The sequence below is a fragment of the Leptopilina heterotoma genome, unplaced genomic scaffold, assembly GCF_015476425.1.
Source record: "Leptopilina heterotoma isolate Lh14 unplaced genomic scaffold, ASM1547642v1 Lhet_7, whole genome shotgun sequence".
In the NCBI taxonomy this organism is placed as follows: Eukaryota; Metazoa; Arthropoda; class Insecta; order Hymenoptera; family Figitidae; genus Leptopilina; species Leptopilina heterotoma.
The window spans coordinates 1,355,477-1,381,913 of record NW_025111161.1 but is presented as its reverse complement, the minus strand read 5'-3'; the positions used below and the strand labels follow the sequence as shown (position 1 = coordinate 1,381,913).

General features: G+C 24.9%; 2 protein-coding genes across 2 annotated transcripts in view; one reads left to right on the top strand and one right to left on the bottom strand.

Annotated features, from left to right (window-relative positions):
• LOC122510506 (myotubularin-related protein 3) overlaps positions 1 to 18,335 on the bottom strand; it is a 34,409-nt gene extending 16,074 nt beyond the window's left edge. The window contains exons 1-10 of the mRNA XM_043625202.1: positions 17,833 to 18,335; positions 17,021 to 17,076; positions 9,118 to 9,432; positions 8,782 to 8,968; positions 8,515 to 8,693; positions 4,643 to 4,850; positions 4,374 to 4,564; positions 708 to 903; positions 442 to 627; positions 196 to 360 (exon numbers count right to left, since the gene is read on the bottom strand). Of these exons, the coding sequence (XP_043481137.1) occupies positions 196 to 360; positions 442 to 627; positions 708 to 903; positions 4,374 to 4,564; positions 4,643 to 4,850; positions 8,515 to 8,693; positions 8,782 to 8,968; positions 9,118 to 9,425 (1,620 nt within the window). The 5' untranslated portion in view covers positions 9,426 to 9,432; positions 17,021 to 17,076; positions 17,833 to 18,335. The remainder of the gene's footprint in view (positions 1 to 195; positions 361 to 441; positions 628 to 707; positions 904 to 4,373; positions 4,565 to 4,642; positions 4,851 to 8,514; positions 8,694 to 8,781; positions 8,969 to 9,117; positions 9,433 to 17,020; positions 17,077 to 17,832) is intronic.
• A 1,246-nt stretch (positions 18,336 to 19,581) lies between these two features.
• On the top strand, positions 19,582 to 26,435 carry LOC122510512 (calreticulin). Its single transcript, XM_043625219.1, has 7 exons — positions 19,582 to 19,757; positions 21,933 to 22,037; positions 22,178 to 22,381; positions 23,800 to 24,218; positions 24,354 to 24,590; positions 25,426 to 25,575; positions 25,788 to 26,435. Exons 1-7 carry the CDS (start codon positions 19,673 to 19,675, stop codon positions 25,803 to 25,805), a joined length of 1,218 nt encoding a protein of 405 aa, XP_043481154.1. The 5' UTR covers positions 19,582 to 19,672; the 3' UTR covers positions 25,806 to 26,435.
• The last annotated feature ends 2 nt before the right edge of the window (positions 26,436 to 26,437 follow it).

Here is a 26,437-nt window from a genome sequence, read left to right as displayed (position 1 = left end):
TAATTTAAAGACTTGCTTTGCTTCACTTAAAATTCGAAATAATTGAATTGCTTTTATTGTTTATCGAATTCATCCTTAAATTTATAGCCACAATAGTTTTGATTTTTTTCTAAAAAGTAAATAAAATTACTTCTTTACCTCCAAGAATCAATTTTTAATTCTTCTTCCCTAAAAATGGTGAATTTTTTTACTCACTTGATTTTTTAACGGGGAATAAAGATGATTTATAAATGAAGTGGAGTTAAGAAACCGCCACACTGAAAATGTACGATCTTGTATTCTCAGCTGAAGTCTTTCCTGCCTCGTATTGCATAGGAATGTTCCAAAAAGTTGAGAATACGTATGCTGCGCTAATTTTACCTGAAAGAAAAAATCAAAATTAATAATTTAAAGAAAAATCTCGTCATTGCATTGAAAAAAAAAGAAAAGAAAAATCCTTACAAGATATGCAGGCGACATTTGAAAACTACAAGGAAATTGTTTAATTAATTGGTGAACACAGTCGAGCCATTGTAAAAATACTGGACACCGTTCATTTGGATCTTCGCCACCAACAGTTTGTCCACATCTGTCGGCAAACTTGTGACCAAAGTCAAGCCATTCTCTTTCGCATAGAATTTGAAAACCCTAAAATAAAATTGAGATTATTAATTTTTATTTATGGCTCATTAATTTCTATGTCAAGAGAAAAAAATTAACCAACGAACCTCCATTGTTCGATAATAAGGATCAAGTAATATCTGGGACAATGCTACAATTTGAGGCGTTCTATCCCACCCATCGCTGCAATGTACTAATACTGGCCTTCCGTCACTTTCGATTGCAGATGCAACTGTAACTGCTGCTTGCAATAGTCCCGACATATGTTGCAACCATCGAGTATTCTCTAATAAACTCAGATAACTAGAATCGAAAAATATTAATTATTACAATATACTTATTTACAATTAGTTATTACTATCACTATTATTGTGCAATTTCAATTTGACAAAGACTTTCACTGAAGAAAGCAAACAAATGAATTTTTAATTTTACTCAAATTTTGAACGTCCTAATGAACGAGAACAGGGTTACTACAAAAATTTAATTTTCTTTTTTCCTGATTTCCAGACAAAATTTTGACTTTTTTCTCGGACCCTAAAGAATATTCTGATTCACTCTAAAAATTAGTATATAGCCTTATTTTAATAAGGCAGACAAATAATAATAATACACCAAATAGTAATCTAATTTTTGCAAAAATAAGAGAATAATAATAATTATACTTGTTTTGAATCTTTTGAAAAATAATTACACATGTGCAGTTAACAAAAAATGACAGATGCGCTTAGACAAAGCATTATGTGCTGTGACGACACTTTAATTTTTAAAAATAAGAATATTATATAAGAAATAATAATTTATGCATTAAAAGTGCTTTTAATTATAATAATTTTAGCCCCACTTGATCCACTTCCCGATATAAGTTTTTGATAAAATCTCATCTTATTTCTTATGGTTATCTATAGATATAAAACTTAAAGTTAACTGAGAGTTGAATCAATTGCCTTAAGGATTGCCACAAAATTCGTATCTAATTAAGAAATCAGATATGAATTTTGTAGCAATTTTGAGTTAATGCATTAATTTAATTTTATTTAATTCATATAAATTTAACTAGAAAATAATTGCGTGCTTTGCGTTAGCAATTACTTTCTAATAATACTAATATAGTTGACAAGATTTATTTGCGTGAATAATTCCAGAAAAATTTGAAATAATAATAATAATTTATTAATGATTCAATGATTAAATATGTTTTTTTTTTATTATTTGATAATAATTTATATGAAAATTTAAGGATTTATTTGAAACATTTTACTAAATCAAAATCATTAATTATAAACTAATTAAATAATTAAGCGTGATTAACTTAAAACATAAAAGTGTTTATTAGACAGGATGAAAAGAAAAATTTTCATGAAGAAACTAGACTTTTTCGAAAGAAATAATTAACTTTTTGCACTTTCACTTTTTATTAATTGGGTCATTCCAGAGAACATCAACTAATCGTCGTTGCTCGATAATTTTCAAAACATGCGCAATTAATAATAATTAATTTATAGGTATTTATTAATTAAATTATTTATGTATTTATAATTATTTATATGATTTACTATAATTTGAGTTTTTATTCTGTTAAATGTGTTAGAACTTATCATTTCGAAACGTTATAGTAAATAAATATTTTTATTCATTGTCCGAATATTTTCGTTTTATTTGCCTTATTTTATAAAAATAATTTAATTTTTGCGAAGAATTTTATAAAAATTTTTAAATAACTAATTTCTCTCGACTAATTTTATGTAAATTCTAATTTAAATAATTGAATTCCTGAGAAATTTCTATGATTCATGAAAAGAATTGAATTCTTACCAAAGATTTTTACAACAAATTTCTTAAATAATTGAATTCTATTTGGAAATTTTATGAAAATAGTAGTTATTAAAAATCATTGAATTGCAAAAAGTTTTCGAAAATAATTAAAGTTTACAAAGAATTCTATTAAAATTTTTGACAACAATTGAATGTCTGTGTGGTATTTTATTAAATTTTTTTGAAAATAATTGAATTCCTAAAAAGCATTTTATTATTTATGAAAATAATTGACTTCTTGCGAACGATTTTATTAGAATTTTTTTAAATAATTGAATTTCCAAGAAGAAATTTATTACTTTTAAAAAAAATTGAATTCTTGTGATGAATATTGTTATTTATAAAAATAATTGAATTTCGCAAAGAATTTTATAATAATTCCTCGAAATAATTGAAATTTCGTGAATAATTTTGTTATTTATCTTTAATAATTGAATTCTTCGGAAGAATTTTATTAAAATCGAAAAGAATAATTGAATTATTTAAAAAAAATTTAATTAAAATTGAATTTAAAATAATTCATTTCTTTCGGAATATTTTATTAAAATATTTGAAAATAATTGAATTCCTGTGAAAAATTCTAATATTTTTGTAAATAATTCAATTCTTTAAAGAATTAAAAAAAAACATTTTTTTAAATAATTGATTTTTTCGAGGAATTGAAAATAAATTTTTATGAATAATTACATTTTTTGAGTAATTCCTTTAAAATTGTATTAAAAATAATTGAAATTCTTCAATGAGTTTTATTATTTATGAAAATAATTAAATAGTTACAAAGAATTTTATCAAAATTTTTTTTCAAAAATTCAATTTTCATTAAATTTATTTTTCCATGAGAAATGTTATTATTAGTAAAAGTAATTAAATTATTGTGAAGAATCGTATAAAAATTTTGTTAAATGGTTAATTTTTTAGAAATTTGTTTTGAAAATGAAATTCTAAATTATTTTAATTTCTGTGTAAATTTTAATATTTATGAAAATAATTGAATTTTGGATTAATGTTATCAATTTCTTTATTAAATTATTGAATTCCTTGGCGAAATTTTATGAAAATACTAGATATTGAAAATAGAATTTCGAATATTTTTTGAAAATATAATAATTGAATCGTTTTAAAGAATTTGATTATAATTTTTGAGAATATTTTTTTGATTTCTAGTATTAGAGAATTAAAAGTAGTAGAAATTCTCAAAAAAAAAAAAATTAGTTTCAGGAATAATAAAATTGATTATTTCAGATTTACAGAAAATGACGAATTTCTGTTTTTATAAACTTCAATTATAATCAAATCGCACTTAGAAATATTATATAGGTATCAATTGCAGAATTTATATAATTTATCGAGCAGCGAGGTTCAGATGATTTTCACTGTAAGGAATTTTTCTAATTTAATTTCTTTTTTAATATTTTTTTGTGATTTTTATTAGTTTCTAAAGGGGAAAAATATTTCTAAAAAATGTGTCTCTAAACATATAATGCTGAAGTTCGCAACGTTTTTTAAAACGAAAAAATAATAAGAAGGTTTTTTTATCTTTGATTCTAAATCATGTTATTTTTTAATAATTGTATCTTAAGAAACAATTAATTTCTTCAAAATTAAGGCACAAGAAAATTAGAGATGAATTTAATTTGAAAAAAATTCTTTTTTGACTTTTCGTTTTTATAAACGTAGCGGACTTCAGGTTCATCTAAAAATTGGAAAAATCCTTTAAAGTAAGGAACTAAAAATTACTGATATTTAAAATTAGTAAAAATTGGTAACCATTCGTTATAGTGAAAAATTGAGGTTTTAGATTATTAAAAACTTGTGCTGTTTATTTTTAACGTTTACATATTAACGTCATTGTTGTGTCGGACTCATATGGCTATGGGTAGACGAGAGATGAGATGTATACGTGTGGAATGTGTGTGGGAAGAGCTTATTGCAAATCTAAAGAAACATGTACGACTCACTTTGGTTGTTCGGAATCGGATGCGCAAAGCTGTCTCACAGCGTGAAAGCTTTTTCGAATAGAGTGTATATTCGCAAGATTCATGAACTGTATATCGCAGCTGAGATAATATTCAGGACATTCACAGCCACCGCCTCGTGCTCGATTTGCTACCGCCGTCGTGTAAGACCTCGCATCAACAATCAGCACTTTCTATAAATCAACTTTCATTCAAAGAAAATAGGAGATAAAAAGAGAAGGCAGTTATCGAGAATAAAGAAAAATTCATACTTTTTTACTGGCATTGTTTGCCACTGAAGTCTCCTCTCCTGCGTCGGAGTAATTAACAGGCGAATCGATCATTGTCGATTCCCCTCTGTCGTACGAGCAGGCGTCAGACAGTGCCTTTAAAAGATCTTCATCCTCTGGACTTCGCCAGCCGAGCCAACCGACTTCCGGTTGACTGCTGCGCGCAATTACGGCTCCATTTTTCACGTTTCTGAAACAATCGCCAAAATCAGCTTAAAATTATAAATTTAATTTTTTCATAAATAAAACATGAAGACATCGATTACACCGAGTCTTCGACTCGGACTAATCGATTTCTTCATGTTTTTTGTAATAATTAAAGATGGCCCAGTGATAAATCATTATTTTACATTACAACAATATTGTACTTCTTTAAAATTATTTTCATCATTTCAATTCAATTATTAATTTCAAGAATTTTTAACTAAAATTATTCTTTAAATAAATTATTTTCAATAATTTTCGAAAAAGTTCTTTAACAATTTTCAAATCCATTTGTTTACAATATTCAATTTTACGAAATTTCAATTATTCGTAAATTCTTCAATTAAATATATATTAGAAAATAAAAACTTTAAATAATTTTTTAAAAAAATCAAATACACTTTTTCAACAAAATTAATTTCAAAATTAAATTATTTCTAAAAATTCACGCTATAATACTTTTAATATTCAATTATAATCTAAAATTTTAAATTGAAAATCAATTTTTACTAGAAAATTCTACTAGAATAGATTTCAATTATTTAAATACAAAAGAAGTTAATTTATTGAATAATTAAATGTTTTTCAAAATTGAATTCTCATAAAGAATTTTATCAATAAATTTTTAAATAATTGAATTCTTTTGTCAAGTTTTAATACCATTTTTAAGAATAATTACATTTTCCGAGGAATTCGATTAAAATTGTATTAAAAATAAATAATTGAAATTCTGCGATGAATTTTATTATTCATATTATTCATATTTAAAGAAAAATATATTTATTTACAAAAATTCTAATAAAATTCTTCGCAAGAATTCAATTATTTTTACAAGTAATAAAATTTTTCACATGAATTCAATTAGTCAAAAAAATGTATCTAATAAAATTCGTTGTGAGAATTAAATTATTTTCATAAATATGTAATAACATTTTTCATAGGATTTCAATTATTTTTAATACCATTTTTAATAAATTCCTCAAAAAATGTAATTATTTTCAAAAATGTTTTGCAAGAATTCAATTACATTTCACAAATAATGAAATTCTTCGCTGAAATTCAAATATTTTTAAAATCTACTATTTTAATAAAATTTCTCAAAAGAATTAAATTATTTTTAAAAAAATTGATAAAATTCGTTGCAAGAATTCAATAATTTTCATAAGTAATAATAATTTTCACAGGATTCCAATTCTTTAAAACAAATGTAATAAAAATTCGTTCCAAGACTTCAATTATTTTTCTAAATAATAAAATTCTTCACAGGATTTCAATTATTTTTAATACAATTTTAAGTAAATTCTTCGAAAAATGTAATTAATTTCAAAACTTTTATTAAAATTCTTCGAAAGAAATAAATTAACAATAATTGTTAATTTTTTTAAAAAATTATTTCAAGTTTTTATTTTCTAAATATTTAATTGAAGAATTTCCGAATAATCAAAGTTTTGTAAAAATTGAATTTTCAAATCCATTTATTTACAATTCAATTTTACAAAACTTTGCTTATTCGGAAATTCTTTAATTAAATATTTAGAAAATAAAAAATTGAAATAATTTTTTTAAAAAATCAATTAAACCTTTTCAAAATTTAATTATTTCTAAAAATTTATGCTATAATACTTTTAATTTTCAATTTCTATCTAAAATTTCAACTGAAATTCATTTTTTAATCAAGTTTTATTAGAAAATTCAACGAGAATTCTATTATTTAAATACAAAGGTAAAGTATTTATTGGATAATTGAATATTGCTCAAAATTAAATTCTTATAAAGAATTTTATCAACAAATTTTTAAATAAATGAATTCTTTTGACAAATTTTAATAAAATTTTTAAGAATAAGTTTATTTTTCAGAAATTTGATTAAAAATAATTGAATTTTTCTAAAGAGAAAAGAGTTTTTGAAACTTTTTTTTTCTTATAAGAGTTTTTGAAAATAATTGAAATTTTGCCAAGAATTTTATTTAAATTTTTAGAAAATATTTGAATTTCGAAGAAAAATTTCTAAAGATTATTGAAATTTTGACGAGAATTTTGGTAAATATTGTTGAACACAATTAAATTTCTGCGAAGAATTATATTACTTTTGAAAATAATTGAACGAATTTTATTAAAATGTCTTTTTAAATAATTGAATTTTTTTGATGAATTTTTCTAAAATTTTTAAGAATAATATCATTTTTCGTGGAATTTCATTAAAATTGTATTAAAAATACTTGAAATTCAGCGATAGTTTTATTATTTATGAAAATAATGAAATGTTTGCGTAGAATTAAAATTTTTTTTTAAATAATTGAATTCTTTTGAAAATATTTATTAAAGTATAGTAGATTTATTAAAAATCATTGAATTGAGGAAAGTTTTTGAAAATAATTGAAATTTTGCCATGAATTATTGAATTTTATTAAAATTTTTGGAAATAAAATTGAATTTCTAAGAAAGAATTTTACTAATTTGGAAAATAATTGAATTTCTGCAATCATTTGTAATTGCTTCAAAATTCAATTTCGTTTAGTGTTCTTAATTCAAAATTCTTCTATAAATCCATTATTTTTAATAATCAAATATATTAAAAAATTTAACTAATTTCAGAAGAATTGGAATAATTAAAATTTCTCAAAAATTTACGTTCTTTAAGACGGATTTCTAGTTAAATTCATTCGAAGCTGAAATTTTACAAAATTTCAAATTAAAATCTTTTGAAATTCATCTGTACTTATGAAAATTGTAAACGCAACTTTTTTATAAAATATAATTAATTTTGAAATATTTATGTAAAATTAGATTTCAAGAATAAACTTTAGAAAATAATAATTTTCCAGGATTTCAATTTGAAATTCCCTGACATTTCCAGGTTTTCCAGGTTTCTACTCTCTAAATTTGAATTAGTAAAAATGTTTACTAATTTGAATTAGTGACCGACTTTTTGCTTTTGAATTAGTAAACTTTACCAATATTAGTAGAAATTACTATTTATAAGTAAAGTTTACTAATTCAAAAGCAAAAAGTCAGTCACTAATTCAAATTAGTAAACATTTTTACTAATTCAAATTTAGAGAGCAGGTTGCGTGGCAACCCTGTTTTAAGAAATATTTAAGAGGCCACATTTATTTTAACCAATAAGTTTTGTATCGCCTTCCTTTTAACATTGTAAGACATAAATTTTAAGCATTTTTTCCTTTAAGAATCAAGTTTTAAAATTAAACTAGGTAGGTTATTCTTAAAAAAGTCGGTCTTATTTTTAAAATAAGCTTCAACATCTTCTTTACTTTGTTTTATATATGTTTTATTTATATTCTTAGATGTTGATTGATTGAGATAATTAAATATTTACTGAAGAGGTCTTAGAAGGACGAAATCTATAAATATATTATATGCAAAGGAATTTCTGTTGTCCTTTTGTTGTAATAAACAAAACAGAATTATATAACCAGCGAAACAAAAATATCTTATTACATCTAAAAATTCAATATAAATAGTTTGTTATAGAAAATTATTATAGTTCCACTGCTTTTTATAATTACAATTATGAGTCAGAATTCGTGAAATTTTCACGAGAAATAAAAAGTATTTTTTTTAAATCGAAACCTTTCTATTTGGCAGAGGGTTAAAAAGTGGATTTACTGAAAATGTGATTTTGAACCATACCTCCATACAACGGCAGGTATTCTTCGTGAACTTCTGAATTTGGCAACAGCTTCAAGGACGACATCTGAAATGCAAGCAGGTACAAGCAGCTGTGGAGGATATGATGGGCACATTCGGTAATCTTTGTTGATTTGACTTATTCTCCAGGATCCATGTAAATTGAACCTCAATCGTTCAACCTAACAAAACGAATTTCCATCAATTAGTCAAAACAATGAGTATTACTAATTAAGTATTTTTAAAATAATAAAATAGAAATTTACGTACTTCCGAGTTGAAAGTGGACAGATACGTACTACTCTCCTTCCCGAGTCTAGGATAATCTTTGCCCTCTTCCGTGGACCACGCATAGTAAGCAAATGCAAACATATCTTCTATGCTTTTCCGAGGGCTTATCACTCTATGTAGTCGCTTATACCATTCCAAACAATGTTCATTGGTAGAAAAAGAGCAACTACAATTCAAAACAAACCATACAATGATTCAAATACTTGACACACATTCTACTGAATCATCGTGATTTTGTTTTTATAAACAATTTTCAATTTACCCTTTAATAATTGCAAATAAAGCGATGAATTGAGTGAAATTATTAAAGTATACCTGAGTGATCGAGCGTCTTTGCAACCGATGTGAAGGAAAAACATTTCTTTCACTTCAACAGTTTCGACTAGACCGAGTGGAATATTGCAACAAGCTTTTCCGGCTTGCAGGTAAAGTCTATAATTTGAAAGTGCCAAAACTCCATCTGAAGTGCGACCGAGTGCAGTCACCGATTCTCCACTCACAGGTACAAATGGAACAACTAAACTGTTGTCCTCGCATTCCATGTGCGAAGCTTTCGGATAAAGTTCCGAGGCTCGTAATTGACAAATTGACTGCAAACTTGATGGCTCTTCGGAACTCTCCATTGCCAATCTATAAAGAGAAATTTTATTTCTTAACTCTATGAGATTTGGACTCCTAATAAAAATGCAAATATGCTACTTTCACTTATTACAATTTCTCTTATAGTTGCAGTGTGTGTGTATGTGTGTGACAACTTTTGCGTTTAACAACATTTTTCAATTGATCTAAAATTTCAAAAACTCAAGGCTCATTGTGTCTAAATGTTTCTGTAATTATTAATTTTCAAAATTCAAAATGGCGGGTCCAATATGGCAGACATTTTCAGGCCTCGGATCGACTTTAAGGTGCAAAAAAAGCCGCTTTAGTCGATTTAAAATAGAAAAAAAGTCGTTTATTTAATTAAGTTTCATCACAAAAATTTAATTTTTTATTTTTCTGATTTTTCACTGATTTCTAAATTTAATTATTCAAAACTTGAATAATTTCGTTAAATAAATATTTAAATACTTCTTGTTTGTTTTTATACGGGAATCAAATTTTAAAAAATTCCATTTAAAAGTTCAATTATTTTCTACAATTTTTAATCAAATTTCTTCTCAAAATCAATTATTTTTAATAATTTTCCGAAAGTTCTTAGAGAATTCAATTATTTAAATACAACTTAGAATGTTTTCAGGATCTTAATTTTTGTTAAATAAATCTGTTTATATTGTGATCTTGGGTCCAAAGGACCCAAGACCACGATATAAACAGATTTATCATTTAAATACAAAAATTTCAGTTCTTTATAATGATTCTAACTGTCCCATGTTTTTTAAGTTATTAATTAATTTTCAAAAAATTATAATAAAGAAATTCTTAAAATTAATTTTCAAAAAATTATAATAAAGAAATTCTTAAAATTAATTTTTTTTAATATTTTAAAAATTATTTATGAAAGATAATAGTTTTTCAATTATATAAAATTGAAAAATTGCCAAACAATTGAAATTTGGTAAATTCTATTATAAAAATAATTGGATTTTCAAAGAATTTTAATTATTAATATAAACGCGATTTCTTCAAAATTTTAATAAATCTAAAAAATTCATATGTTGTTAAAATGTTAAAAATAATTGTAAAAAATTTTAATGTTATTATTTTTTTGTATGTATTTGAATTTTTGGAAATTTTTATTTAAAAATATTGAAAATAATTGAATTTTAAAAAATTAGAATGCAAAAAATTCTAAGAATTATTTTTATCAAAAATATTTTTATATAATTTTTTGTAGCTAATTTTTATTAATTACCATTTTTAAATTTACACTTGAAGATTTTTCATTTTTGAAAAATCAATTATTTTCAAAATTAGCAATTAAAATTCTTTTAAAGTTTATTTTCAAAAATTTTTATCAAACACTTTGAAAAAAATCAATTATTTTCAATTAAATTTTACAAAATTTCAATTATTGAAACTCTTTTTTATTGTAAATTTTGAAAATTAAGTAATTTATAAAAATAGTTGAATTGTTTCGAAGAAATTATTAAAAATTTTAAGAAATAATTGAATTTTACGGAAATATTTGAAAATATTTGAATTCTTCCGAGAAATTCAATTAAATATGTTTTGAAAATAATTGAATTCCTGCAAAGAATTTTACTATTTATAAAAATAATTGAATTCTTGCGAAGAATTTTACCATTTATATAAAAATAATTGAATTGTTTCGAAGGATTCATTAAGATTTTAGAAAATAATTGAATTTATTCGAAATATAGTAAAAATTGTTTTAAAAATTAAATTCTTCCAAAGAATTTAATTTTAATTGTTTTCAAAATAATTTGCAATTAAAATTCTTCAAATTTTAATTTTCAAAAATTTAGAAAAAAACACTAAAAAAATCAATTATTTTTAATTAAATTTTACAAAATTATTTCAATATTTACTGAAACTCTTTTCAATTGTAAATTTCGAAAATAAGTTGCATTTTATACTAAAAATTATTGCAATATTCGGAAGAAAAGTCGAAAAAGTCGTAATTTTTGAAAATAAGTCGAAAAAAGTCGCATATTTTGAAAATAGTCGAAAAAAGTCGAAAATGTTATATCTGAGCCCTGCATTTTTTTCAAAATTGCTCAATTTCGCTAGAAACTTGTTACTCGGGAGTTTTCGGGGTCGCCATTTTGAATTTTGAAAATCTGACTACAGATTCGTAATTTAATTAGAGAAATTAAAAAAAAAAAAAAATTTTTTACAGAACAAGTTGAAGTCCACAAAGTTTATCAACGAAAAAAATTGGTTAACAAGTATTTTATTCAATGATAACGTATAATAGTTTACCACAAAAATAAATAAAAAAGAAAAATTTTTTCTAATGCTTTAACAATAATTGTTGTGTAATGTATTAAAAAATTCGAACACTTTAAACAGATTTTTTTCGTTGATCAAGTTTATAATTTTATGCTGTTTTGATACTGTACTTTCGGTCAAAATGCATTCGATAAAATTGTATTCGAGAAAATTGTCATTCGGTGAAAAATACGTTCGGTTGAATTCATTCTGGAGAATGGTCCAGATTAAAAAATAAATAAGACCATATCGTCTTCCTTACTGAAAAATGTAACAAAATCCACTACACTAAACTTCCTTTTTCAGTAAAATAGAAAACTTTTACAAATATTTCAAATCTGGGATGCCAAACCACCCTGATTTGAAATAAACGATCGCTATTACAAAGGTTCATAATATTCATATAAATATTATATTATAAAGTTCATAATGAGTTTTGTAATTATAACAAGCAATCATAAATAGTCTATATTGTTTTACGATCTATAAAGTAAAGAACAATGAATGTAAATTAATAATTTCACATACGCGCATAAAGTTGAATATTAAGTATATACGTATAGTACAGACGAGAATTATGCAATAAATCTTCCCTAAACAAGAGGATTTGCTTAATTTTTTAAAAGATATTACAAACATTTTTGAATTAACAGTTTTCTTAAAATTAATATACTTTAGAAATTAATTAACATTCTTTAAGATCTTTAAATCTCTAAATCTTTATACTTTTGACCATAAAGTCCCTTTTCTATGATATTAGATATACGGTTCATTAAATTTTAAAAATCTTACTTCAAATTCATAATCAGACCCCAAGAACCCTAGGATACCAAGATTCAAAAAAATTCGTCAATGAAAAAGTTTATTTGATATTCAAAATTGGCCGTGTTTTTTAAAATCGCTGCCATTTTTTTTATTTTTAAGCATTTTTTTTATCAAGATTATTAATAAATTACATGCTTCAGTATCAAAGCGATTTTTCATTTTTTTTAGATACGATGTCTTTGAACGGCTGTAGCTTGTCTGACGATTAATCTTAACTTTGACAAAAGATTCAATTTTAAATATAATGTGTTTTGAGATATTCAAAAGTTTATCTTTCAAACTTAACATTTTATATTTAAATTAAGAAAAAAGACTCTTTATACCATCATAAAGGTAAGAAAATTGTCTATCAAAACTGCATATGAATAACAAATATAGTTTGGTTTTATTAAATGAGAAAAATAATGATTTCAAAAGTGCCTTACATTGGCAATTTATGAAGAGGGTCGTTTTCAAATAGAATATCTCATTTGTTTCGTTGTATTAGGTTATTAATTAAATGTAAATGTATAAACATTATCTAAATAAATAATAGAAAATATAAAATATGTGAATAAAATAGGATATAAAAGTGATATAAATGTTATTGACTTAAGAATTAGGTCATACTCTCTGGAAGGATAAGGGTAAAGGGGGGGGGGGTAATTCAAGTAAATATTTTCTGTCATGTACTAATTAAAACTTAATATAATCTTTTAGATTTGGGTTTATTTTATTTGTTCTTTTATTGATTTCCTTTTTCCATTTTATTTTAATCGTTTCTTTATCAATTTAGTATTAAGTATATCTATTTAATTTAATATTTTGAGTAAAATGGTCTTAAGTAGTTACGCCTTCATTTCTCAGGCATGGCGTGCGTGTAGATTCAATCACTTTGTGGTGTGACATCTAGGCAGATACTGATTGAATTGACACGCACGCCATGTCGGAGAATCATATAGGATGGTAGACTTTATCTTCTAAGTTCTCTTTCCCCTAGTAATAAATATATATTAATATTTAAGATGAATATTGAAACATTATTTACTTGGTTAAATTATTTTTACTTTTTTAAGTACATATAGTCAATTCTTAGTACTGTTAATTTTAAAATTTTTCAGTGGTTTCCCTATATACCGTCAAACTTGAGGTCTGTTAACCTGACACCACAACTTTGCTCATTCAGGGCTCTTAAATGGCTTTGAATTAAATTTTCAACAAAAACCACCGTTAGCTACAAAAACTATCTCCTTAATATAGAAAACTGATTTTTTCAAATACATCTTTCATATAAATTTGACTTTTTTAGGGGTCTTAAATATTATTGAATTAAAATTTTAAAAACTACCGCTAAACTAACTAACTACCGCTAATCCCCCTACTGACAAAATAAAATATTTAAAAAATTTTTTCACTCAAATTCACGGACATATTATGGTTTTTAAATGGAATTAAAATAAATTGAAAATTAATGGTAGGAGGATGGTTTTAAAGGTTAAGGGGTAGTTTTTAAAATTTCACTTTAATAATATTTAAGAGACTCCTAAACTAGTCAAAATTTATCTGAAAGTAGTATTTAAAAAAACCAATTTTTTATATTAAGGGGTGTTTTTCTCAAATTCATTCTACGTCCACTTGGAAGCCGTAAATGAGCCCTAAATTATACGGCAACATCAAATTTGGTTTGAAAATTTGACATTGTAATGGCGACCCTTTTTACTAAGTATAAACTATGAAATTATTCTATTTGACTTGAATTACAGTTTAACATGTTTCTGAATCAAAACAACATTACCTTTTAATTCAGGCTTTTTTAAAAACATGATCGTGTCGTTCAGTTGTGCAGATATAACTAACAATAAGAGCAGAAAAGAAAAAAAATTTTGAGTTTTCGGAACCATTGCATTCTAGGAAACAATAAAATTTACTGTCATCATTATTGAAGCAGTGTGCGTTAAAAACAAAAAGAATCATTTGCTTTTTGTAATACTGCAAATTAACATTTAACTTTGGAAGATCAAGATTTTTAAGCGTAATCAAATTCAATAACTAATGTTTGTTCATCTATAGAGACAAGATTTTATGACAATCAAATTTTTTAAATTATGCTATGAAAAATCCAATATTATGCTAAAATTATGCGGTGAAAATGAAATTATGCAATATACATCATTAAATTCTACTTGAACAATTTCAATTTAGTTAATAAAATTATTATTCTTTGAAATTGTTCAAATAATTTGCTGGTTGTGGGCATTAATATGGGTTACATTATAACTTTAGTGCCAATTTCTATTTAATGACAATTATTTTATTCAAATGTCAAGCATATAATAACAAATTTAGGGAGTCCACTTATATGAAAATAGATATACTTTTTACAAGCACAAACTTTTTAAATAAACATCAAAATATTTACAAATTCGTTTTGTGTTTGTCTTAAAAAATTACGACTTTTTTTATAAGTGGCAAAGAAAAAAAAACGTAGAAAAGTGTAAAGAGAATTAAAGAACAATTATAGAACAACACGTACACGATGTATGAAATGTACGATTTTTGTTCATTTTCCTTGTGAAAAAGTTAAGAAATTGAATATTTTATAAAGTTTGTAAAATTATGATTTTACAAGTTTTTCCTTCAAAACTGTGATATTCTGTCACAAAACACATTGGATTAATTATGCGCTAAAGAAAATTGTAGTTTTAATAATTATTTTCCCAAATAATTAAGTGTCGTGAACTGGAGCAAATTTTTTTATCATGTACCAATGTCAGACTGCGACTGCTCGCTTTTTGGGAAATACCTACGAGTTTAAATTTAACTGTAATTATTTTATTTAGCTATTTGTCTTATCCCCTTATTTTAATGGGTTTTTAAAGTTCTCCTTGTATGATAATTATTTATCAACAACATAATCTTTAACTATGACAGGTCTTTCTAAGTGTCCGATAATTGGGGTCCGATAATTGTATTTACAAGAATTTTCGTGTCCGATAATTAGAACAAGCAACTTGACTTCATATTTTAGAAGAATTCATAATTAAAAATCCGATGAGTTTTATTATTTTAAGAAAACAATTGAAATTTTCCCAAGAATTTTATTATTTATAAATAGATACTTGAAATTTTGACAAGAATTTTTTTCTTCTAATTTTTGAATATAATTGAATTCTTGCAACGAATTTCATTCAAGTTTATAAAAATAACTGAATTTCTGTGAAGAATTTTATTATTTATATAAATAATTGAATTCTTGCAAAGAATTTTATTCAAGTTTATAAAAATAATTGAATTTCGGTGAAGAATTTTATTATTTATAAAAATAATTGAATTCTTGAAAAGAACTTTGTTAAATTTTTTTTAATAATTGAATTTTTGCGACGAATTTTACAAAAATCTTTTTAAATAATTGATATTTTTCGAATTTAAATAATTGAATTTCTGTGATAATTTTATTAGTTATGAAAATAATTGAATTATTTCGAAGAAATTTATTAAAAATTTTGTAAATAATTGAATTCCTGGGAAATTTTACCAAGAATTATATTAAAATTTTTAAAAAATAATTCAATTTCGATGAAGAATTTTATTATTTATAAAGATAATTGAAATTTTGAGAAGAATTTGTTTTTAAATTTTTGAACATAATTGAAATTTTGCGAAGAATATTTATAAATTTTGAAAACCTAATTGAATTTCTGGAATCATTTGTAACTTTTCAAAAATTCAATTCTTTTAGTATTTTTAACTAAAATTCTCCTATCAATCTAGTATTTATGAAAATTGTAAAAATTATTCATTAAATAATTTATAAGTCATACTTTTATAATAGTTCTTGAAAAATTAAGTTATTTAAAAAATTTGATTAAAAATGTTTGTTAAATTGTCAAAGTAGGTGAAAAAATTGAAAATAGGTGACATTCTATGTTCCCTAAAATTAAAATAAGAATTAATAAATTATATTAAAAATCGGTAAAGTGGTGTTTTTTTATAATTTAATTTTAATTGAAACACAATGAGTCTTATTTAAATGTAAAATTAAACAATCGTTCATTCCAAACAAAAAGAATCTTAAGTTAAACTCACACTTGTCAGATTATTTTATTTTTATCCAAAATAGAGGATGATGGAGCAATTTTTACTTTTGTTTCATTTTCAGCGACCAAAAATACTACATATAAAATATGTAGGTCTACAAAAACGTAGAGACAATTTTTACTGTCTGAAATTTCACATTCTGTTTAAAATAAAAAAATCACAAAAACAAATTAGACAAATTTAGTATAAAGTTAAAAATAAGATTTAGTAAAAGAAAAAATAAGAAACCGTTGATTCTAAAAGTAGAATAATTGTAATTTTAATAGCAAACTTAAAATACATACGCAATCTCTCAATCACTTGCACAATGCTCTTAATATTGACATAGGCATATTTCTATCGTCCTCTATTAAAATCACATTGCACCAAATTCACACAAATACGTATACGACACTTTTATAAAACAAATACCAAATGAACTCACCTTTAAGAAGATCTATATTTGGTTAAGACGACGGAAAAATTCTACACTCTGATCACCTGAAAAATATTGTCACTGTCATTAAAATTATCATCAATAGACATTTTTTGACAGATTTTTATTCCATTTCTCACTATTTTAATCACTTCGTATTTTTAACTATTTTAAAAAAAGTCTATAAATTTAATCGAAAAAAAATATGACACCATTTTTTCTCACTTTTCTTTAATTTAATTACAGAACGAACAAAAAGAACTTGAAAGATAAAATGACTTTTTGAAAACAAAGTAGTTACGTCTTAATTTGACTTTGATGTCCTTTTATGTTTGTACATGGCCGTGACCAGGAATTTAACAACTAAAATTTCACAAAGATTCACAATTAGAAATAAATAATTAATTTTCGAAAAAATGAATGAAAATTGGATGCAAATAAAAATGAAAGTTACACAAAGGTGTTTACATAAAGCAGACATTGGGGAAGGAAGGAAAGAGAAAAGTAGATTTTAATTTGCAATTACAATCGACGTTTTAAGTCTCGTGAAATCTTAGTTGTACTCGTGATTCTAGAATGAATTCTGGAAGGGGCAAATTACTGTTCATTTTTCCATCGAGTGCCGACAAAATGAAATCTAAAAACAAAACTTTATATACCAACACAATGTTGTTAGATATACAGAGATTGCGAAACGCTCGAATAAGCAACGGGCGCCAAGGAAAAAGCATCGGGCGTCTCGTATCGACAATATTAACGAACGCAAAAAAAAAGGTTTTCTCACATTAACGGCAAAGCAATGTTTAAACGAGACAACTTACTTTGGAGTGCAAAGTTTCAAATGGAAGATGACTGGGCGTCTCATGCGAAATCCATCGACTCCGGGGGGGTCACACTGGTTATCGAAATGTTGTCGACATTTTCCTCCACATTAGAATTACATATACAATTATCAAGATTCACTATTGAGACTTTGAGACAAAGCGTTGATTCTCGCAGTCTAAGAGTGATGTAAAAACAATTCTCACATTCTCACCATAAGCACGACATTTTCCATCGTGACGGTTCATGAAAATATGACCTGCAATGCAGAACACGACATATGTCACGTACTTCTATTGTCGTAAACAAACGACCAGGAGTTTTGATTTTTCAATACTACTACCGCACGTAACAACTATTAAATTGACGAACAATTATTTTCACTTTCCCGTCGATCACTGCGTGTGCAAAGTATTAAAAAAAACTTCTGAAACGTCTAACGTTAATTAACCTTCGCATGACGACGTGCAGAAAGGTGCAGAACAAGTACTCTACTAAGTTGCTATTTAACTCACTATTGCCATCTAACTTTTTTGTTAAATAAATCCTATTGAAATTGTTTTTCATCATTTCCTACCTCTTTAACTACAATCGATAACTATATCTAGTGATTGATCTACCTTACCGACTGCAATGAACAACATGGAGGAAACTTTTTTAGGCTAAGTCCACAATGGTCCTATAGAATAAAGGCCTAAGCACAATAGGTTCGCGAAAATCGTTCGCGAACGCAAAGCATGAGTTAGAAAAGGACAGAGATATATTTGTGTCCTTGTCTATCTCATGCGTCTCGTTCGCGAACGAATTTCGCGAACCTATTGTGCGGTTGGACTTAATAGCCTTAGTACCCTTAGTACAATGCAAAGCATGAGTTTGTTTACTGATAAGACAAACTGTTATCTAACCGCAAAGCAAGCAACAAAATTGTCCTTTAATCGACTTAAAATGCATTAAAAAATTATCCTTTAACAAAATTGACATTTTATGAACACAACATACAACAAAATTGTTATTTAACAGACTTAATTTTGTCAGAATTTTCTCAGTCCGAATTTTAAAATTCACCAATTAAAATAAATTTAGAAGAAAATTATTGTGGTAGGTCAATTTTGAAATTTGAGCTAATGTAATGTAATTTTTTTTTTTTTTAATTACAATTTTCTTTCATGTTTCTTTATAGAATTAGGTTGTTTTATTTTTGCTGAATGGTAATTTTGGGGTCTTGAATATATATTAATTATGTGCATTTCTTATCAAGTTCTATTAAAAAATTAATTTTAAATTAATTATAATCTGGAAAGAACAGGAATTTAAAAAATAATTTACTAATTTCTAACGATATAAATTTGCCTACGTCGACTATGACGTACACACTGCAAAAAATAAAATTCAGTGTGACACGTGCCATTTGTAGGTGTGGTAGGGAGGAGACAGATATATTTCTGTCCTTTTTTTCTCGTACTCGTCCTGAAACTCTGCTTTGGCCATAAACTATAGATAATCTCTCATATGTTCGGAATCAAAATCGAAAGAAAAGGACAGAAATTTATTTATATCCTTTTCTATCGCATGCTTTGTATTTACAAAGGAGTTTCAATTGCAATTATTGTGATTTAGCCCTAATATGAGATGGAAGTTATCGAAAGAAAGAGAGAATGATAGGAGTGTTTGTCGTGGTGGAGCGTGGTTGGCGTTGATTCGCTGTTTACAATTGACCAATGAGCGCTTTCCATCTGTCTGCCTTGGCTGACGACGACGACAGCTAAAAATCATCAGCGGCATTTTGTGTATTGTCATTATCGGTTCGTTTCTCAGACAACAAGGAATTATTACTTGGAAATGCGTACTCTTTCCGTGTATATTGCCTTTTTGGCAATTATTGCAATAAAAGCAGAAGTATTTTTGGAGGAAACTTTTGCTGACGGTGAGTAAACTAACATTATTTTTTCGAATGCCGGTTTTTCTAAGCAACATTGAGAATTTACTTTTTCATGAAACTCAATTTCCGAACTCTTGATATTAAAACAATTCCATTTGATGATGTGACATTCTTTAAAAAATTATTCGAAATTGTTTAATTCTGTTCTGTTGTTAAAATCGATTTTTATTTATGCCTCGTACATTTAATCGAAAGTGTTTTCCATCTTTCTGTCAGTTTTAATTATTTTAATTTTATTCCGTAAATGTACTTCTGTTCAATTGGTTTTGTTTTTTAAAAATTGAAATTGTTTATTAAAAAATGTTTTTTTAAAAATAAAATACATTTTTTTTGAGTTAAAAAGTAAATCTGTATTCTCTTATGAAAATTGAAAAATTCAGTCCTGCTAATCTCGAATAAATTTAATTTTAATATTAACTAGTTTATAAATTTGTTTGTAAATATTCAAATGCTAATAATCTTAATTTTCACTTTGGGTAGATTTTAAGTGATCAATATTGTCATTTCTATCCTTCACGTAATAAAATTAGACTCGCTCAAGAAAGACAAGTGTTTTGTTCGCATACATAAAGTCACACGTACACATTTACTCTTTTGTGAAAGTTTCTATTCACGTAATGAAAGTTTGTTTTTTTAAACTAAGAAATAAGTAAGTTTCAAATGTTTAAAGTACTTCTAGCGCCACTTTAAACACCCAAGTGTTCAAGTCAATTTAATATAAATGAATACGTAATTACAATTCAGTCTAGTTTTTTTTAACCTCGTTCTCATTGTTAAATATTTTTAGATTGAAAGTACATTTTTTAATAACTAAGATTTTACTAATCGGGTATTTTAAAATTTACTATTAAATTTCCATAAATAATAAATATTAAAACAGAAAAAGATTTTTCCCCCACTTAAACCGAAATCAGAAATGCAACATTTAAAAATTAAAAACCCATTTAAATGTAGAAGTACAGGATTTTAAAGAGTTAAATTTTAAATTAAACTTTGGACCACAAAAGCGCTGCTGTTTTACGAATATTAAAAATGTAGGTTTTTTTTATTAATAAATTTAAATAAACATCAGTTTAACAACTGGTTATATTTTTTACTAATAAATTTTTATTAGGGATCGTCCACATTCCACGTGAACAATTTTTTATCACTATGACCCCCTCCCCCTATTATAGAAATCGTGGACTTTTGACAACAAGAGTTGTCCACGTGGACATTTTTTGTTGAGAGAATAATATTTTTGATATACGAAAACTTGGAACAGTAAAAAAAGTTTTTTATTTTAAAATGATAAAATAAATATGGATATTTTGTTTAAAAAGAAATAAAATTAAAAAATAAAATAAAATATGATATTTCAAGAATATTTTAATTTTTTGTGCTACGAGAAAGAATTTTTTTTTGGTAATAATTTTTTTTTAAATTAAAAACAGTGGCGCGAAACTTAAAAGTAAAATAAACAAAATATAAGGAAAAAAATCAAAGTTTATTTACTGAGTCCACGTGGACATTTGCTTTGACCCCCCCCCCCTTCTTACGTGGACAATCTTGTCCCCCTTTTTCCTAAAAACTGTCCACGTGATATAGGGGCGACCATTAATTAAATTTTTTTTAATGAAAAAAACATATTTCGAATATAGGAATTTTCATTTTTAAGAAATAAAGCTAAAACTTTGCATTAATTTGACATTAACATAGTTTATAAAAAAATATTTAATCAATTTAAATTCAAAAAAAATTTAACTTGAAGGCATTAAAAATAAATTAATTATAAACTTGTAGACTTATAATTCAACATTACATGAGAGTACAAACTTTTTTTTATAATTTACAAAAAAAAAATTTTAAATATACTTAAATTTTATAATTAATTCGCTAATTTTGTCGTAATTTTTAAAAAGGCGAATAAGAATAGAATCTATATTTTTTATTTGAATTATAGAAAATTTTTTGTAAAAATCAATTGGAAATGATGTTATTTTCCCAAAAGAGAATTTTTTTTTATTATTTTCTCTAAATTCATTACATTTTTAAATTAAAGTTTAAAATAAAAGAATAAAAATTATTTTTACGGTTAAAATTTCAAATTACAACTACAATTTAGTTTTATAGAAAGAAAAATATATCATTTTTAAAAATATAAATTTTTTGTGATTTCAGAAAAGTCCCTTGAAAATTGGGTACAATCAGAACATAAAGGAATTGAATATGGTAAATTTGTACTCAGTCATGGTAGTTTTTGGAACGATCCAGACAATGACAAAGGTGAGTTTAAAAAAGAAAGGAAATTAAATACAATTTTCTCTAGGATAACGGCTTGGCAGTATTTTAAGTACTTAATTATATGCAATTACTGCTAATTGCACTTAAGTATAATTATTTGACAATTTTTACTCTATTTTTAGGTATTCAAACTTCTCAGGATGCCAGATTTTACGCTTTGAGTCGAAAGTTTGATAAATTCAGTAATAAAGATAAGGATCTTGTCATTCAATTTTCTGTGAAGCATGAACAGAATATCGACTGCGGCGGTGGATATGCAAAAGTATTTGACTGCTCTCTTGATCAGAAGGACATGCATGGAGAAAGTCCTTATCATATTATGTTTGGTATGTTTTTTTTATTTTTAAACATTTTCTCCAAGAATAACCAAAATTTTAAATATCGAAAGTAATCAAAACTTTTTATTAGATCTTTTGATGTCAATTTTAATGATATAATAATATTAATTTTTAGTAACATTCAAGTCTATTTTCAGTGTAATGGACATTTTCAAAAAAAGTTCATTACATTATATGTGAATTTTAGTGAATTTTTCATTATTTTTTTTAGATTTTTAATTAATTTAATTAAAGTTAATTTTTAGCTAACAAATAGAAACGAATTTTTATTTAATTCACTTTTTAGTTTAAAGAAAAAGATTTAGGATTAACTTATTTAAGCCTCAGTTGATCCAACTTTCACTTAACTTTAATTGCCAGATAGTCATAAGAAATAACGTGCGATAAATTTATCAGACACTTATCGGAAAGTGAATCAACTGGGGCTAAGATATCTAAGTAAATGTAATTTTAAATGACTTTTTTTTAACACATTGGTCATTTGTCCGAACAAGCATCTATTAAGAATATTTCAGCGTGAATGGAAAAAATTAACCAATCAAATTGATCAGATTTACAGGCTTCGCACTCATCTACTAAAACATACTATTTACTTTTTCTATTTTATTTATTTATTATTTACTATTTCAGCCACTAAAAGCTACTATTTCTGTTTTTTTAAAATGTATTTTCACTACTTTAAATTCTCTAATACTAGAAATGAAAAAACTATTCTTAAAAATTATAATCAAATTCTTTAAATTACGATTCAATTATTTTTAAAAGAATATTCGAAATTCTATTTTCAATGTCTAGTAATTTCATAAAATTTCGCAAAAGAATTCAATTGTTTAAAAAAAAAATTAATAAAATTCATCCAAAATTCAATTATTTTCATAAATAATAAATTTTCCATAGAAATTCAATTAATTTAGAATAGCATTTACAAAAAAAAATTCGAAAAAATCAATTATTTAACAAAATTTTTATACAATTCTTCACAATAATTCAATTATTTTCACTAATAAAAACATTTATCATGAAATTTCAATTTTTTAAAAAAAATGTTGATAACATTCTAAGCAAGAATTCAATTATTTTTATAAATAATAAAACTCATCGAAGAATTTCAATTATTTTTAATACTATTTTAAATTAATTATTCAAAAAATTCAATTATTTTCACAAATAAAGTTTTCCACAAGAATTCAATTATTTTCAAAAATATCAAAATTTTTCACAGAAATTCAATTCTTTTAATTTCTATTTCATATTTATTTGGACAAATTACCATTTTGTTAAATGAAATTTAAACGTTTTTGCTTAATTTTCTTTATTTTTAATTTCTTTATTTACTTTACGGTTATCTAGTTCTTTTTTTACAGTTTTCCGAACATAAAGAATTTACTGATTGTGTTTTATTTTAGGACCTGATATTTGCGGTCCTGGAACCAAGAAAGTACATGTAATCTTCAGTTACAAGGGCAAGAACTATCTCATCAACAAGGACATCAGATGCAAGGACGATGTTTATACTCACTTTTACACACTAATTGTTAAGCCAGACAATACCTATGAGGTCCTCATTGACAACGCGAAAGTTGAATCTGGAGAATTAGAGGCTGACTGGGATTTCCTTCCACCAAAGAAAATTAAAGATCCACAACAATCGAAACCAGAAGACTGGGATGATAAAGAAAAAATCCCCAACCCCGATGACACGAAGCCTGAAGATTGGGATAAGCCAGAACACATTCCAGATCCAGATGCCACCAAACCCGAAGACTGGGACGATGAAATGGACGGCGAATGGGAACCACCAATGGTCGATAACCCAGAATACAAGGTAAATTATAGTAAAACTAATTTAAATTTGTTTTCAATTTATTTAATTGAATGAATAATGGATGAGATATAAAATATTTAGTCTATACAAAAAAAAAACACTTTTAGTTACTAATGCGAAATTTGGAAATTTTAGGGAGAATGGAAACCAGAAGAAATCGCCAATCCAAATTACAAAGGAGCTTGGGAACATCCAATCATCGACAATCCTGAATATACTTCTGATCCTGAAATTTACAAACGTGATGAAGTTTGTGCTCTTGGATTCGATCTTTGGCAAGTTAAGGCTGGAACCATTTTCGACAATGTCCTCATTACTGACGATGTTGAGTACGCCAAGAAAGTCGTGGATGATTTATTGAATAAGACTATTGTAAGTATTAGTATCAACTGAAAGTCTATATTTCGAAATAATAACACAGAGCATGAAAGAATAATTAATCTTACCGATTAGTGTAAAATCAGGGTGGCCACATATTTTTTAATACAAAATGTAACTTATTTCGATTTTTATAGTGCGAAAAATAAGTATAAAAATATTTTTCAAAACTTATTTTTAAATCATTTTTCTAATTAAATTTTCAAAGTATACAAATTAAAAATCTTTTTGAATAATTGAAATTTTGTAAAATTTAATTGAAATTAATTGATTTTTTTCAAAGTGTTTGATAAAAATTTTTGAAAATAAATAAAAAATAATTAATAATTAATAATTAATTTATTAATTTTTTTTTGATAAGAATTTTGATTGCTAATTTTGAAAATAATTGATTTCTCAAAAATTTTAATGAAAAATCTTCAAGTGTAAATTTAAAAATAGTAATTAATGAAAATTAGCTACAAAAAAATTATATAAAAATATTTTTGATAAAAATAATTCTTAGAATTTTTGCATTCTAATTTTTTAAAATTCAATTATTTTCAATATTTTTAAATACAAATTTCCAAAAATTCAAATACATAAAAAAAATAATAACATTAAAATTTTTTTACAATTATTTTTAACATTTTAACAACATATGACTTTTTTAGATTTATTAAAATTTTGAAGAAATCGCGTTTATATTAATGAATTTAATAATTAAAATTCTTTGAAAATTAAATAAATTATTCTTTTTTCTTCGTGAAATAAAAAATTATATTTGTTTTATCTTATTGTCAAAAAGAGATAATTAAAAAATCTTTATTAAAAATTGTTATTTTTTTAGGAAGGTGAAAAGAAAATGAAGGAAGAGCAGGAAAAAGCTGAGAAAGCTGTTGAAGAAGAATCGAAGGAAAATGCTAAAGACGATGAAGATGAGGATGATGACGAAGATGAGGATGACAAGAAAGACGAAGTAAAAGATAATGAAGTCGAGGTAACTATTTTTTTAAATTCAACTAAACTAATTTTCTTTTTATACAAAGTTATCCCATAAATTGTGTAGAATTAAAATGATGATAAACGCCATTTCTGACCTTTGTGAGCGAAAAAAAGGTGGAATTCCTCGTTACTGACAATCAACCACCAATTTTTCGTTTTCATGAACCATTTTCCAATTTACTAATAAATTTTCTTCTCTATTTCCAGGATCACGACGAATTGTAAATACGCTTGCTACAGTGGCGAATCAGACTGTATTCCAGGAGTTGCGCAGCCTACGTTTATGCGCTAGCGCAATGTAGGAATAGACGATAATTACTCGAAACAAAATAATATTGTTTCGAAGACTGGAGGATTAATCCTGGATCCTTAAAATTAACATTCTTCGAGAAAAAAGATAATTTTTACGATGTACATTTTATATTTAAAACCTAAGACTCTCGGCAGATTTTTCTTGTGCTATATATTTATATAAATAAATATTGAAAACCGAACGATTTGAACCAAGTTTTAATCGTTCGCTATATAAGCAATATTCCAACATTGCTGCATATAATTATCGTCTTGCAGCAGCTCCCAAACTAATAAGTTGTTCAGTTTTTGTTTGTCAAGTGTTTTATATTATGAAAAAAAAAATTAAAAGTGTAATTTAATATCAATATATATATAAATATAAATATATTATAAATAATTATCTCATCATCCATAAGCAGCAGTAATGTAAAAGTGAGTTGATGTGTGCAAACGTGTCTGAATGATAAAAGAATAATTATGCAAATTCATCATTAAAAAAAAAAAACCATGTAATGATTAAATAAAGAAGTCAGTTTTTTAGATGACATTTTGTTGAAACAATT